This window comes from Astyanax mexicanus, chromosome 21 (genome assembly GCF_023375975.1).
Source record: "Astyanax mexicanus isolate ESR-SI-001 chromosome 21, AstMex3_surface, whole genome shotgun sequence".
NCBI lineage: Eukaryota > Metazoa > Chordata > Actinopteri > Characiformes > Acestrorhamphidae > Astyanax > Astyanax mexicanus.
Window position 1 is genome coordinate 8,174,398 of NC_064428.1, and position 12,361 is coordinate 8,186,758.

The 12,361-nt window shown below is 37.2% G+C and overlaps 1 protein-coding gene across 6 annotated transcripts in view; it reads left to right on the forward strand.

Annotated features, from left to right (window-relative positions):
* LOC111190302 (uncharacterized) overlaps positions 1 to 12,361 on the forward strand; it is a 492,977-nt gene that overhangs the window by 392,742 nt on the left and 87,874 nt on the right. For all 6 annotated transcript variants that reach the window (XM_049469796.1, XM_049469797.1, XM_049469798.1 and 3 more), the window contains one exon: positions 4,466 to 4,639. In XM_049469796.1, coding sequence (XP_049325753.1) covers positions 4,466 to 4,639 — 174 coding nt within the window. The remainder of the gene's footprint in view (positions 1 to 4,465; positions 4,640 to 12,361) is intronic.

The following is a 12,361-nucleotide window of genomic DNA, read 5'->3' on the forward strand; positions in this document are numbered from 1 at the left end:
TGTTACTTACTGTATCTCTCCTAACACTTTCTCTAGCTCTCAGCAACATTCTGGTGTGTCTTGAAATAAAAACTTTCTGACAAGTGTTGACTCAAATTTGTGGCAACAGTGGAGAAGTGGCACTGTAACGTAAATGGCTCAGTGCGTTAGAAAATACAGCACCAAAAAAACAGCATCTCCATGAAAAACAAGTATCTCCATTTTTGTACATTTTAAATTTTACTACATAATTTGAACAGACAAACTGTCCCTTACACTGTGCCAAAATTTCTTGATAAATGGACCAATAGAAATTCTTCAAAAATACTTCACCTGAAATAAACTCTTTTTACATGGACTTCCATTGAAAGTTTAGATGGTTTTTCTCTCTCCTGTAAAGTTGCTGTTTTGAAGATGTTTGTTTGTCATTGGACAGTGACCATATTCACAATACTATGACTGCTTCCTACTTTCTGTTTTCTCCTTTTTTTTTCCTTCAGGACCCCACAGAGCAGGTTTTAGTTTTGGTGTATGAGCTGTTAGTGTGTGTTGTGAATTCTCTAATATAGACCTCAGTTTGTAGACAACTGTGTTTGAATGTCGCTGTTCATTTTCTAACACTTTTTAAAGAGTTGGAGTTTTCTGAAATCACTCAGTGTCTTATAATTACTGAAAACTGTGAGTGTGAATTAGATATTCTCTGTTTTTTAATAGTTTGTCTTTGTCTTGTAGATTACCTGGCTGTAAACTCACCATGAATTCCTGTGAAACTCTCTGCACTGCTCTGAAATCAGTAAACTCACCACTGAAAGAACTGGACCTCAGTAACACTGAGCTGCAGGAGTCAGAAGTGGAGCTAATCTCTGATGGGCTGAAGAGTTCAAACTGTAAACTGGAGATACTCAGGTGAGATTTCTGTCAGGTGATTTCTAAATGGAAAAATCAGTACAATTTACCTATCATAGATTGAAGCAGGGTCACCAATCACTATTATAAATAATTCTCTCATAAATAATGCTCTCAGCAGAGCATGGGGATATATTCTATGTTAAAGACACATACATAGCTCTGTATTTTAATAGTTTTTTTTCTTTTGTCTTGTAGACTATCTGGTTGTAAAATCAACATGAATTCCTATGAAACTCTCTGCTCTACTCTGAAGTCAATAAAATCAGCAGTGAAGGAACTGGACCTCAGTAACACTGAGCTGCAGGATTCAGGAGTGAAGTTAATCTCTGATGGACTGAAGAAATCAAACTGTAAAGTGGAGATACCCGGGTAAGCTTTCTGTTAGGTGATTCCTGAATGGAAAAATCACCCCACTCTGCATTGAAGCAGCTTCACCTGTTCAGGCTCTCAGCAGAGCCCTGGGGTGTATTGTACACTAAATATAAATTTTAGGATAAGAGTCCTCAGGCCAGATAGTTTTAATGAATAGTAAAAGACAAAGACAACAAATAATAAAGAACATCTATTTTTTTTTTATCTAGAGGTTGCTAAGTAATCATTTGATTAAAATGGGGTCGAAAAATGCTGTTAATGTTTACTAACATTTATTTAGATAAGGAAATATTTTAGTATTCTCAGCTCTTCTGAAAATAAAATATGGCACACAAATGTCTCATAGATATAGATATATCGCTGTAGAGATTTATACAATTTACAGCATTTGTCACTGACTGATGTTCATTACAGGGTGCTGCTGTCAACTCACTTTATTCAAACCGTGCAGAAAAAGCAAGAAAACCACAGATTTCTGTAGCCTTGTCATGTCAGTGCATGGCTACGTACACCACAGTCAGTGGCTTTTATACTGTTTATGTCAATATCTGAATTATATGGTATTGACCAAAGTTGAACAAAGTACATCCAAACCTACCAATTGTCCCACTGAGTCAATGTTGTTATTTTTATATGCTAGTATATTTTATAGGGCTGTCAATGTTAGTGTTAATGCATGTGATTCATTTGGAATTAGTAATGCATTCTTTTTTGTGCAAATTAAATACGCCACCAAATTTGACCCCACCATACTCTGCCCCCCTTCGAACGCATAGATTTGTTTTGGGTTCGCTTGTGGTGAGAACGTGATTTAATTAAGATCTAATTCAGAAATTCTTACTACCAAGCTGAGATGTTTATAATAAAGTAAGAAGTTTCCTCTTTAATTTGTCATGCATTCTTTACTCCAGCGCCCCACGTTGGCTTTATCTCCCCTCAAACCTACAAGTATATACTAGTATTTTAATTGACACCACTAATATATATAATGTAATATAATTACATTTTACATTTCTTACATTAATTATTTTATTTATTTTTACATATCCACTGTAAAAACTTGTGTCTTAAGAACAAGTGTGAGTATTCACAGTTCATCATAGAATTTTGTTGTGATTAATTTGATTACATTTTTAATCGATTGACACTATTTTAATCTTATGTACATTACATTTAGTTTAATAAAACATTATCAGATTTTACCAATACATGCCTGTAACATATAGTAAAACACTTATCTGCTCAATCAGTAGAAAATTCTACAAGATTAAAACAGAGCTGTAAACTGGGCAGTTCCCAAATCCTAAAACTTGACAGGTTGTTGTGTTTTCTGTTTTTTAATTAAAATGAAAATTAAATACCCAAAATGTGATTCTGCTGTTTTACTTTCTATTTGTACCTTTTTTTATTCTTTATTTCCTGCACCCTTTCCATGGTCCAAAGTGTCCCTCCTATTTTAGGACATTTTAAATTTGGAGTGAAGTGGAGTTTTCTGAGTTTCTGATATCTGTGAGTTAGATATTCTGTGTTTTAATTCTGTTTGTTTTTCTTATTTAGATTACCTGGTTGTAAACTCATCGTGAATTCCTGTGAAACTCTCTGCTCAGCTCTGAAATCAGTAAACTCACCACTGAAAGAACTGAATCTCAGTAACACTAAGCTGCAGGAGTCAGAAGTGGAGCTAATCTCTGATGTACTGAAGAGTTCAAACTGTAAACTGGAGATACTCAGGTGAGCTTTCTGTCAGGTGATTTCTGAATAGAAAAATCAGTATCATTACTCATTCTGGACAGAAGAAACAGAAGGTTGTGCTTTTTATTTATTCAGATTATTAAATAGTCTAATAGTCGCCGATGTCCTGAAAACAACATCTGGCACACGTGTCTCCTGTAAATTCTTTGTCATTTTTTTGGTGAATAAAAATGCATTAAACTATCAAAACCTTGATCTAGCACTGTATAGATTTACACAATTTATAGCATTTGTCACTGACTGATGTTCATGTACAATGTGCTTCTGTCAGTTCACTGTATTCAAACCGCGCAGAAATGACAGAACACCCCTGACTTCTGTAGCCTAAATACGAACACCAACTTTTAAACAGTGTATTTTAGCAGTGCTGTCACTTAAAATTACACAATTACACTGGAATATAAACATATAATATATACATATATACATATAAACAATATGAAAATATATAAACCTGGTATTGGGACTTTGGGCAGTGTAGGCAGGTGCCAAGTCCTTCTGGAAAATAAAATCTGCTTCTACATAAAGCTCATTAAATGTCTTGGTATACACTTTGCTGGTTTTGGTATTAATACAGTATATTACCAAAATTATCTTCTTACACTTTCAATTTTGTAAACTCAGGTTCCAATCATTTCCATGGCCACAGATGTATAAAACAAAGCATGCAGTCTGCTTCTACAAACATTAGTAAAAGAATGGAGGTGTTCCCTTAATTTCACAGTGGAATTCGCTGCTAGCAAACCACACAAACGGCCAGCACAATTTCTCTCATATCTACATTGCAATAATATTTTTATTTATCAGTCCTGTATGTTACGGTATTTTTACATAATATTATCTCCCCCATTTGCTAAACCATAATCAGTATCTAAATAAAGTAATGTAACTATTTTTTCCCAGTTATGTAAAAGATTTTTGCTGGGTTGTAAATAAATAAAGCCTTATATTTTTTCGACGACACAATTCAGACCAGCATACAGTCTGCCGGTGAACACAACTGCTAGTGGTACATCGCTTTACACATTGCATTACTTAAATAAATACTTAATGTAACTGTATAAACTTTTTTGGTATGTTACGCAGGCCTGAAATGCAGGAATGGATGTATGTCCAAAAAAATCTATTAGATTTACCTTGTAAAGAAAACAATGTATAATTTTTAGTGGCATTTTCCATACTGTACAAAAATATTTTTTATAAACACTACATAAAATTCACAAGAATTTAGACGTTCCACCTGGTCTCCCAATAGTGCCTGGTATTGGTAGCCTTAGTGAAAACATATTAAGTTTGTGGACTAGAAAATTGCACCATGGTGAAGACATCCCCAACATATTTGAAAGATTCACCAGACGTTCTAAAACAGAGAAGACAAATTACTCTGATTACTGAATAAGATCTAGACAGATCTATGATATTAATACTGATACTGACTCTGTCTTTCTTTTAGACTGGCTTTATGTAATCTTGGAGAACAGTCTTGTGAGTATTTGGGATCAGTTTTACAGTCAGAAAACTCCTCCCTGAAAGAGCTGGACCTCACTAACAATGACCTTCAGGATTCAGGATTGGAGCTGCTCTCTGCTGGACTGAAGAGTTCACACTGTAAACTGGAGATTCTCAGGTGAGAGTTCTGTGAATCTATTCCACATCTATTCATACATTTGTAATCATTTTTTGCAGAACTGTCTAATGCCAGACTACACAAAATTTTTGTCCAACACGATGTTCACTATGTAAGATTAAGCAGTTATCTTTGTTTTGTGTTGTACTCTATTATTAGATTATCCTTCTGTTCCGCTGGTTCAGTGAACTGCAGGAACACCGCCCCGCTTTCTTTTCCCATGTTTACATCTGTGCGCCACAGAACGCTCTGTCTTCCTATTGGTCAGCGTCAGGGAGCATGTCGCGAAGCAGCATATCAAACTAGGCAATAAAATACAAAAAATTATAACATGCTCGTGTTGTGGAAATTCGGTGGTTTAAAGTGAAATAATAATGCTGAATGCTGAGTCAGCATCGAAGTGAGTAGCAAAGTTTATTGAAGTCAGACCGTGTGCTCACACGGAGAATCTGCTTGCCCTCAGCTGCCCTCTCACGGCCTCTTATCTGCTCTCCCAGCCCCCCACCACAACCAAATTCTGGACCCCTGCTGTGTTAAACCTCCCCCATTCACAGCCCTTAGTATTTGTACAAAACCAGATGTTACGATTTAAACAGTTGCAAACACTTTAACATTAAGAATCATTTAATACCACAGCATTCCATTACACTCGTCTTTCCCTCGGACGCTCCGACAGCGTCGCTCACGTCAAATTACTGCTCTTTGACTGTGTCACACTACACAGACATTTGCCACTCACGACACTGAAATTCGGATCCGACGCAGGCAATTTGTTGGCTCCTTCAAAATCGGGTCAAAACTGGGCTAAATTTGTGTAGTCTGATCCGGACATTAGGGATTTGTTTTTTATTATCTTAATTGCAACTGAATTACAGAATTGATTTGATTCTGATTCACTTGCTCTTAATTTCAATTTCTGTTTCAATTAGTTATTTTTACAATTACAGGTTACAGACATAAGTGATTTTCAGAGAACTAATGATCTAAATTGTACAAAGAACACTCAGAAAGAACATGAAGAATTGTAAACATACACTTGGCTGTGATTCTCACGTACTGCAACACAATAGAAAAGATCTTGAAAAAGCCTTTATACTTACTTAAAAAATGTTCGGATAGCTTTTACTGTTTGTAACTGCCACCATAAGGTGGAACAGAAAACTCTGACATGTTTGCTAAACGATCGAGTGAGATATAACTTTATTACAGTTTTTTCCAGTTGCTAAGACAGTAAAATTACATGCCTAGCACAATTATTTAAACTAACACACAGAGGATATAACCTCTCCTCAAGTTTCCAACACTCTAAACACATTTTCTGCTTTACACACATTTTACAATTTATAACGGCACTTTTTGAATACACTGAACACGATTTTCAGGATAAAACACAACAATCTGACATAAAGTCACATGTTTCCAGTAGGGCTGGACCCGAATATTCGGGTATTCGGATATTCGCTCGTTGAGTAGGTATTCGTTTTTTATTTTTGTTTTCGGATATTAGTTTTTTTTCTTTCCTTAGCTCCACCTCACTCTAACATCACACTTCCGTTCAGGCGGTATAAGAGAGGCAAAATTCAGAGAAGTTCAGCTGTTGGAAAGCATTTCAAATTGAGTGTAGACAAGACAGGCAGTGTGCCAAATATGTAATATTCAATTAGCATATCATGGTGGCACATCAAGCTTGAGGAACCATCTAAATGCCGTAAGTATTATTTCTTGACGGTGAAAAAAAAAAAAAAAGATCCTGCTAGCAAACTTAGTGTCTGCCATATATTGCCATGATAAAGCTGCTTCTGTCTGACATTAAAAGTCCTGCGGGACTCGCGGGTCCTGTTTGAATATCTTGCGGCGCGGCACAGAACTGAATTGTTATCGGCGGGAGTGGGAGTTTAATCAATCCAGACGATGCTGGAGCAAATTAATAAATAGTTTTTTTTTGTTGTTTTTTTTTTCAATATTTTTTTTATTTTAAAAGCATTTTGTTTTCATGAAAAATCACATCACGTACAATTTAGTTGCTTTAAATGATACATTTGCAATAATAACAACAACAAACAAACATTCCCAACCCACAACCCTCCCATGAATGCTGCTTACAAGAGGTGGATGTACAGAGTAGATCTTGTTGAACTTCAGTCTCCTTTAAGGAATAATTTTAAAGGGCTCCAGATCTTGTCATATAATTTAAGTTTATCCATCAGCACAAACCTAATTCTTTCCAGCTGCACTGTATTTGTCATTTCTACAATCCACTGCTTAATCGATGGTACTCCTGCGTGTTTCCAGAAATTAAGAACAAGTTTTTTAGCAGTAATTAAACTATAGGAAATCAGCTGCTGCTGAGCTGAGGAGAGCTCCAGTAATATTTCAGATATCCCAAATATGATCAGAACTGGGTCTGGCTCCAAATGTACCTTTAACATATCAGATAAGGCTGCAAAAATATTAACCCAAAATTTATAAATCTTAGGACACAGTACATAGCTATGAGAGAGGGTAGCCTCCACTGATTTACAATTATCACAGAAAGGTGAAACATCTGGAAACAGTTTGTGCAGCTTTACCTTCGAGTAATGTAACCTATGTAGTATTTTAAACTGAATTAGACAGTGCCTAGCATTAGCAGAGCAAGAATGAATGTGTTCAAGACTAGCTTCCCAAACATCCTCAGAAATGTTCATGCCTAATTCCTCTTCCCATGCCTTTTTAACTGATTCCATGCCAGGAGATTTTAAGCTCTGAAATATGTTATATAATAATATAATAATATATGGACTTCATGTTGCTGAACCTTTCTACTCTCTATTTATTTTATTATTATTTTTTTTTTATTCTTTGGGATATTTATCTATCTATTTTGTATATTCTATTTCTTATATTGTATTCTTTTTTTTATCTATATATCTATTAATAACAGCTCTTTGGGTGTAAAACTGGATCGTGAGATCACAATTTCGTTCCACCTCATGTACCACATGTGATGCGAATGACAATAAAATCTCCTTGAATCCTTCAATATAAATAAGAAATCACCCTATTCAATCCTACTCCATGTTTCAAACACTGATCAAGCCTATCCAATGTTGCTGTTGTATAATTGAGCAAATATGATTAGACATAATCTCTGACCTGAAGATATTTAAATAAATTATTTCCAGGTATATTATACTTCTCTGATTTAAATTTACAAAGATGATACTTACTGATTCTACACGCTTTGTAGTCCCAAACGAAAGGAATTACAATGGAATCCAATTAAAAAAAAAAAACAATTTTGTTAAGAACAATGGGATATTCTGCAAAAGATACAATAATTGTGGTAGAAAGGTCATCTTGATAGCATTGACCCTACCAACTAAAGAAAGTGGCAAAGTTTTCCAGAATTTTATATTATTTTTAAAGCTCACCTTCCGTCGTTTTTTTTTTTTCATTTTAAAATGTCTAGTTGTGGTCTCTAGTATGAATGAATGACATGTGAGCCGTTTTTGTAAAAAAAAAAAGTGCTCAGGTGTCTCTGTATAGCTCTTTTTTAATGGACTGTTTTAGGGGTGTGTCCAAAATGACCGGATTCCAGCTTTGCTCATGAATATTCATACATGCAAACAGCATGCAAATATCTCTCCTCTGATTGGCTAGGAGCACTGCGACGCCCCTCCACCGCTCTGCCGCTCACTGCCTCCCACCTCCTAACTGATGAGCGGTGATGTTGCGTCGCTTCAGCTCCGCCTCTGGGAGTTTCTCGAGCCAAGGTGGGCTGGTCTGTGAGTTTCTGCCAACGTAGGCAGAAAGATAATTCAAAATTCACCAGTTTTTCGGAGGGGGGGAGGGGGGATTTCTTTGCTTAGCTCCTGCAGACAATGGGGGCTGCAAAACAGTTTAATGTGCAGGTGTACACATTCAACTCGGAGAGACCTACTGTATTCCACAAAAAACAAGAAAAATCGGATTTTCGCGGAAGGTGACCTTTAAGCTTTATCAACAAGGGGTTGAAATTTGCTTCAAACTGAGAGGTTTGGAACCTCAAAATGTACCTAGAAAATACCTAAATAAGTAAATTTATCCATTGAAGTTTTAAAAGCAAAGGAATGTAGCCAGGATGTATCCTTAACATAAATTGGCATTAATTACCTTTTGCCCCAATTTATCCTGTATCCAGAAAAAGACCCAAAATAATTAATCAAGTTTAAAATGTTTGCAATACTAACTCTGGGGTCTGATACCACCACACTCAATCTGTTAGCCAAAATTTTTGTAAATATTTTCTGATCCGCATTTAATAATGCAATCGGGCGGTAGGACCCAACGTCCTCGGGATCTTTACCTTTTTTAGGAATCAGTGTAATAATTGCCTCATCCATTGTGGAGGATAAACACTTGTTCTCACAGGCATGTTTATAAACTCTTTGCAGGTAAGGGAAAAGCAGTTTATAAAATTTCTTGAACAGTTCATTACAAATCCCATCAGGGCCAGAAGTTTTACCACATCGTGTAGACATTATAGATTTTGAAATTTCCTCAATTGTAATTTCAGCATCAAGCTTATCTCGCTCATGCTGATTTAATGTGGGTAGTGCACAATTCTGTGAAAAAATATCCACTGTCTTTGAGTCGGCAGTTGATTTAGAGGTATACAAATGCTCATAGAATTGTTGAAACCTCATATTTATGTCAACTGGCTTAGTAAATATTACACCAGATTCTGATTTGACTGTATGAATTGTCCGATCAGATTCTGCTTTACGGAGTTGCCTTGCTAAAAGTTTCTGTGGTTTATCCCCAAACTCAAAACTTTTTTGTTTTAAATAAAGAAGGGACTTACTAATTTTGATTGACAGAATCTGGTTAAGCTTAAATTTAAGTGCGGATATCTTTTTACACTTTTCAATATTAGGATTAGCTGCATTTTTTCTCTCTAGTTTTTCTATTTGATTTTCTGAAGTTCTATTTGAAGTTCTGCTTGCTCTGCTTTGTCTCCTTTCCTCTGTGATGCCTGTTAAGATATAATACTACCTCTTATATAAGCCTTAAATGTATCCCACAATATAGGAGCTGATATGTCAGGTCATTAGACTCAAAGAAAAAAAATATTTCAAGTTCCAAATAAGAGCAAAAGGTAGCATCTGTCAGCAGCTGGGGATTAAGGCGCCAAATGTTTTGTGGTCTGTCTACCGCTCCCAGTTTCAAAATAAGAGTCACCGGGCTATGATCGGATATAATGATGTTATGATACTTAGCGCCACAAACAAATGGAATGAGTTTGGCATCCATCAGAAAATAGTCAATTCTTGTGTAAACATTGTGAACTTGAGAGTGAAATGAGTACTCTTTACTCTTTAACTGGATTAAAGATCCTCCAAACGTCATACATATTAGAGTTATTGATAAATGCCTTTAAAAAGTGCTCGCGTTGGAAAAGGGATTTTTTGCAGGTGCTGATTTATCCAGACACTGGTCCAAAACAATTAGTCACCCCCAAATATTAAATTTGAATTTGAAATATCAGGAATCTTGTCAATGACCTTCCTAAAAAAATCAGGGGAGTCATAATTTGGCCCATCAAATTAATAAATAGTTAAGAACATTTTAATAATCATGCAATGATTCTCATGCAAGCAACAAAAAACCCTAAAGAAAAATCTTGAAAAAAAGTGGAGGATGGACCGACACACACACACCGATGGTGTTTGGACTGTGGTAAGAAACGTGACCGCACTATTCAGCGCTGAATTGCTGTTTTAATAAATAAGTAAAGTAAATTTGAAGCACTAAATGTAATTAATTCAGTTCATATTAGGACCGCGGGGCAGGAGCGACAAAAATGTGTATGTGGCAGGCGGGCGCGGGATTAAAAGAAGTGATTTTTTGCGGGAGCAGGCAGTAACGGGACAAAAAAACACGAGGGAGCGATCAGTAGTGGGTTTAAAAAAGCAGTCCCGCGCAGACCTCTATTATACATAGAGAAAACTGCTAAGAAGCCCTGCAACAGATTAGATGTATTAACATTACCGCTGCTGGTCGGCTGCACTCTCCGGCACAATTTGCAGCAAAGCGGCAAGGGAGCGGACCCGCGGCCGGCCTCGAGGACCCACGGCGGAGCGAGCGGGCCCGCGGCCGGCCTCGAGGACCCGCGGCCGACCGAATCGAGTCTACCTTAGCCTTGGATCCGCTCGTCCCGGCTCTGTTTGGCTCCAGCGCGAGACATATGTGCTGAGTAGCGAAGCGGACCTGAGCCTAGCCATTTTAACCTAGCCTTGCCTAGCCTAGCCTATTTGGCTACGTGCCTGTGTGGTTACGTCATCACGCACTGACGTAGCCCAGCTACGGGGGCTGAATGTGTTGAGCTCTGGGGCGAGCTGACGCCAGTAAAAAACGCCTGTCCGTGATTCTAATACATATCGATATACCACAAAACTGATATCACCGTTATTGAAACATTTCTTATCGCGATAAATACCGATATCGAATTATTGTCCAGGCCTAATTATACATGATAAAAACTTGCAGGCACTTTGAAACTGATTTATATAATAAAATGTAAGGGGTAATGTGGCAACAGTAGGGGCTAAATCAGTTACAAAAAGCTTAGTATACAAGAATGATGTCTGAATGAATTTCCTCTAATCTAATATAATTTAACATGGTTTAAGAATATAAAATAATTTCTAAACAAATTAACTATTTTATACTGAACTTATAGTCCAAGTGCAAAAATACAAAATCAGTAATACGTCTATGCACTGCACAATCATTAATCCAAAATATATACCAAGAACAGTAACATAATTTACAATGACTGTCCTCTACTCTAATAGAATTAAAGGACCACTATGTAACTAATTTTCAGTAGTAAATGATAAAATGATCAGGATGTATCATCAGATATTAAGGAAACATGCTGAGTGAAAGTACTGGCAGCTCTTGTCAGCAGGGTTTCAGCAGTACCTTCCTATTTTAAGTCTTCACTCCGTCCCAGAGTTTTGTGTCAGTTATCCTCTGACTCCGCCTGCTGCTGGTTCCCCAACACTAACTCCACCCCTGACACTGCCAGCACGTAACACTACACTACAGCTATCGGTACTGCAGCAAAGGAGCTTAGCTAGCAGAGCTGGTTCAGTTAAACCTCAGCTCCTACACAGCTTAAAAAGCCTCAGCTATCAGAAACATATCACAGTTTACGTGGTTAGCTCCGTTACCTTTCTTTTAGAAAAATCACTGTATATCCAGATCTGTTTAAAAATCAGCTGCTGCTGCAGCTCGGTCCCGCTGCTAAATCTCACAGCGAGGGAGGTGCTTCCCCCACCAGCACACTGCCTCTCCTCTGTGCACCGCAAAACCAGCAAGCTGATTGGCTGTTTCTACTGAGAGGTTTGACTTAATACCTGAACCGGCTCCGTGATTGGTCCGGTCTGTCTCCTCATTAATAGTACAGCTGATCTGAGGGTAACTATCATTTTTGGGGGGGACAAATCCACCTGGTTCCTACGCCAATGGGTAGGGGTAGAGCTGGTAGAGGAATTTATAAAGAAGGCCAAAGAAGACAAGAACTTTCAAATGAATTCAGAGCAACCTTAGTTGATTATGTCATCAAACATGGTCTGACAATGTGAGAGGCTGGACAGAGTGCAGCACAACTTCAGCTGTGTTCCTGTCTCTGTAACCCAGACATTTAGACTGTAAATTTATCTGTATATGTGTTGCACTGGCTTGTTTGGTGGA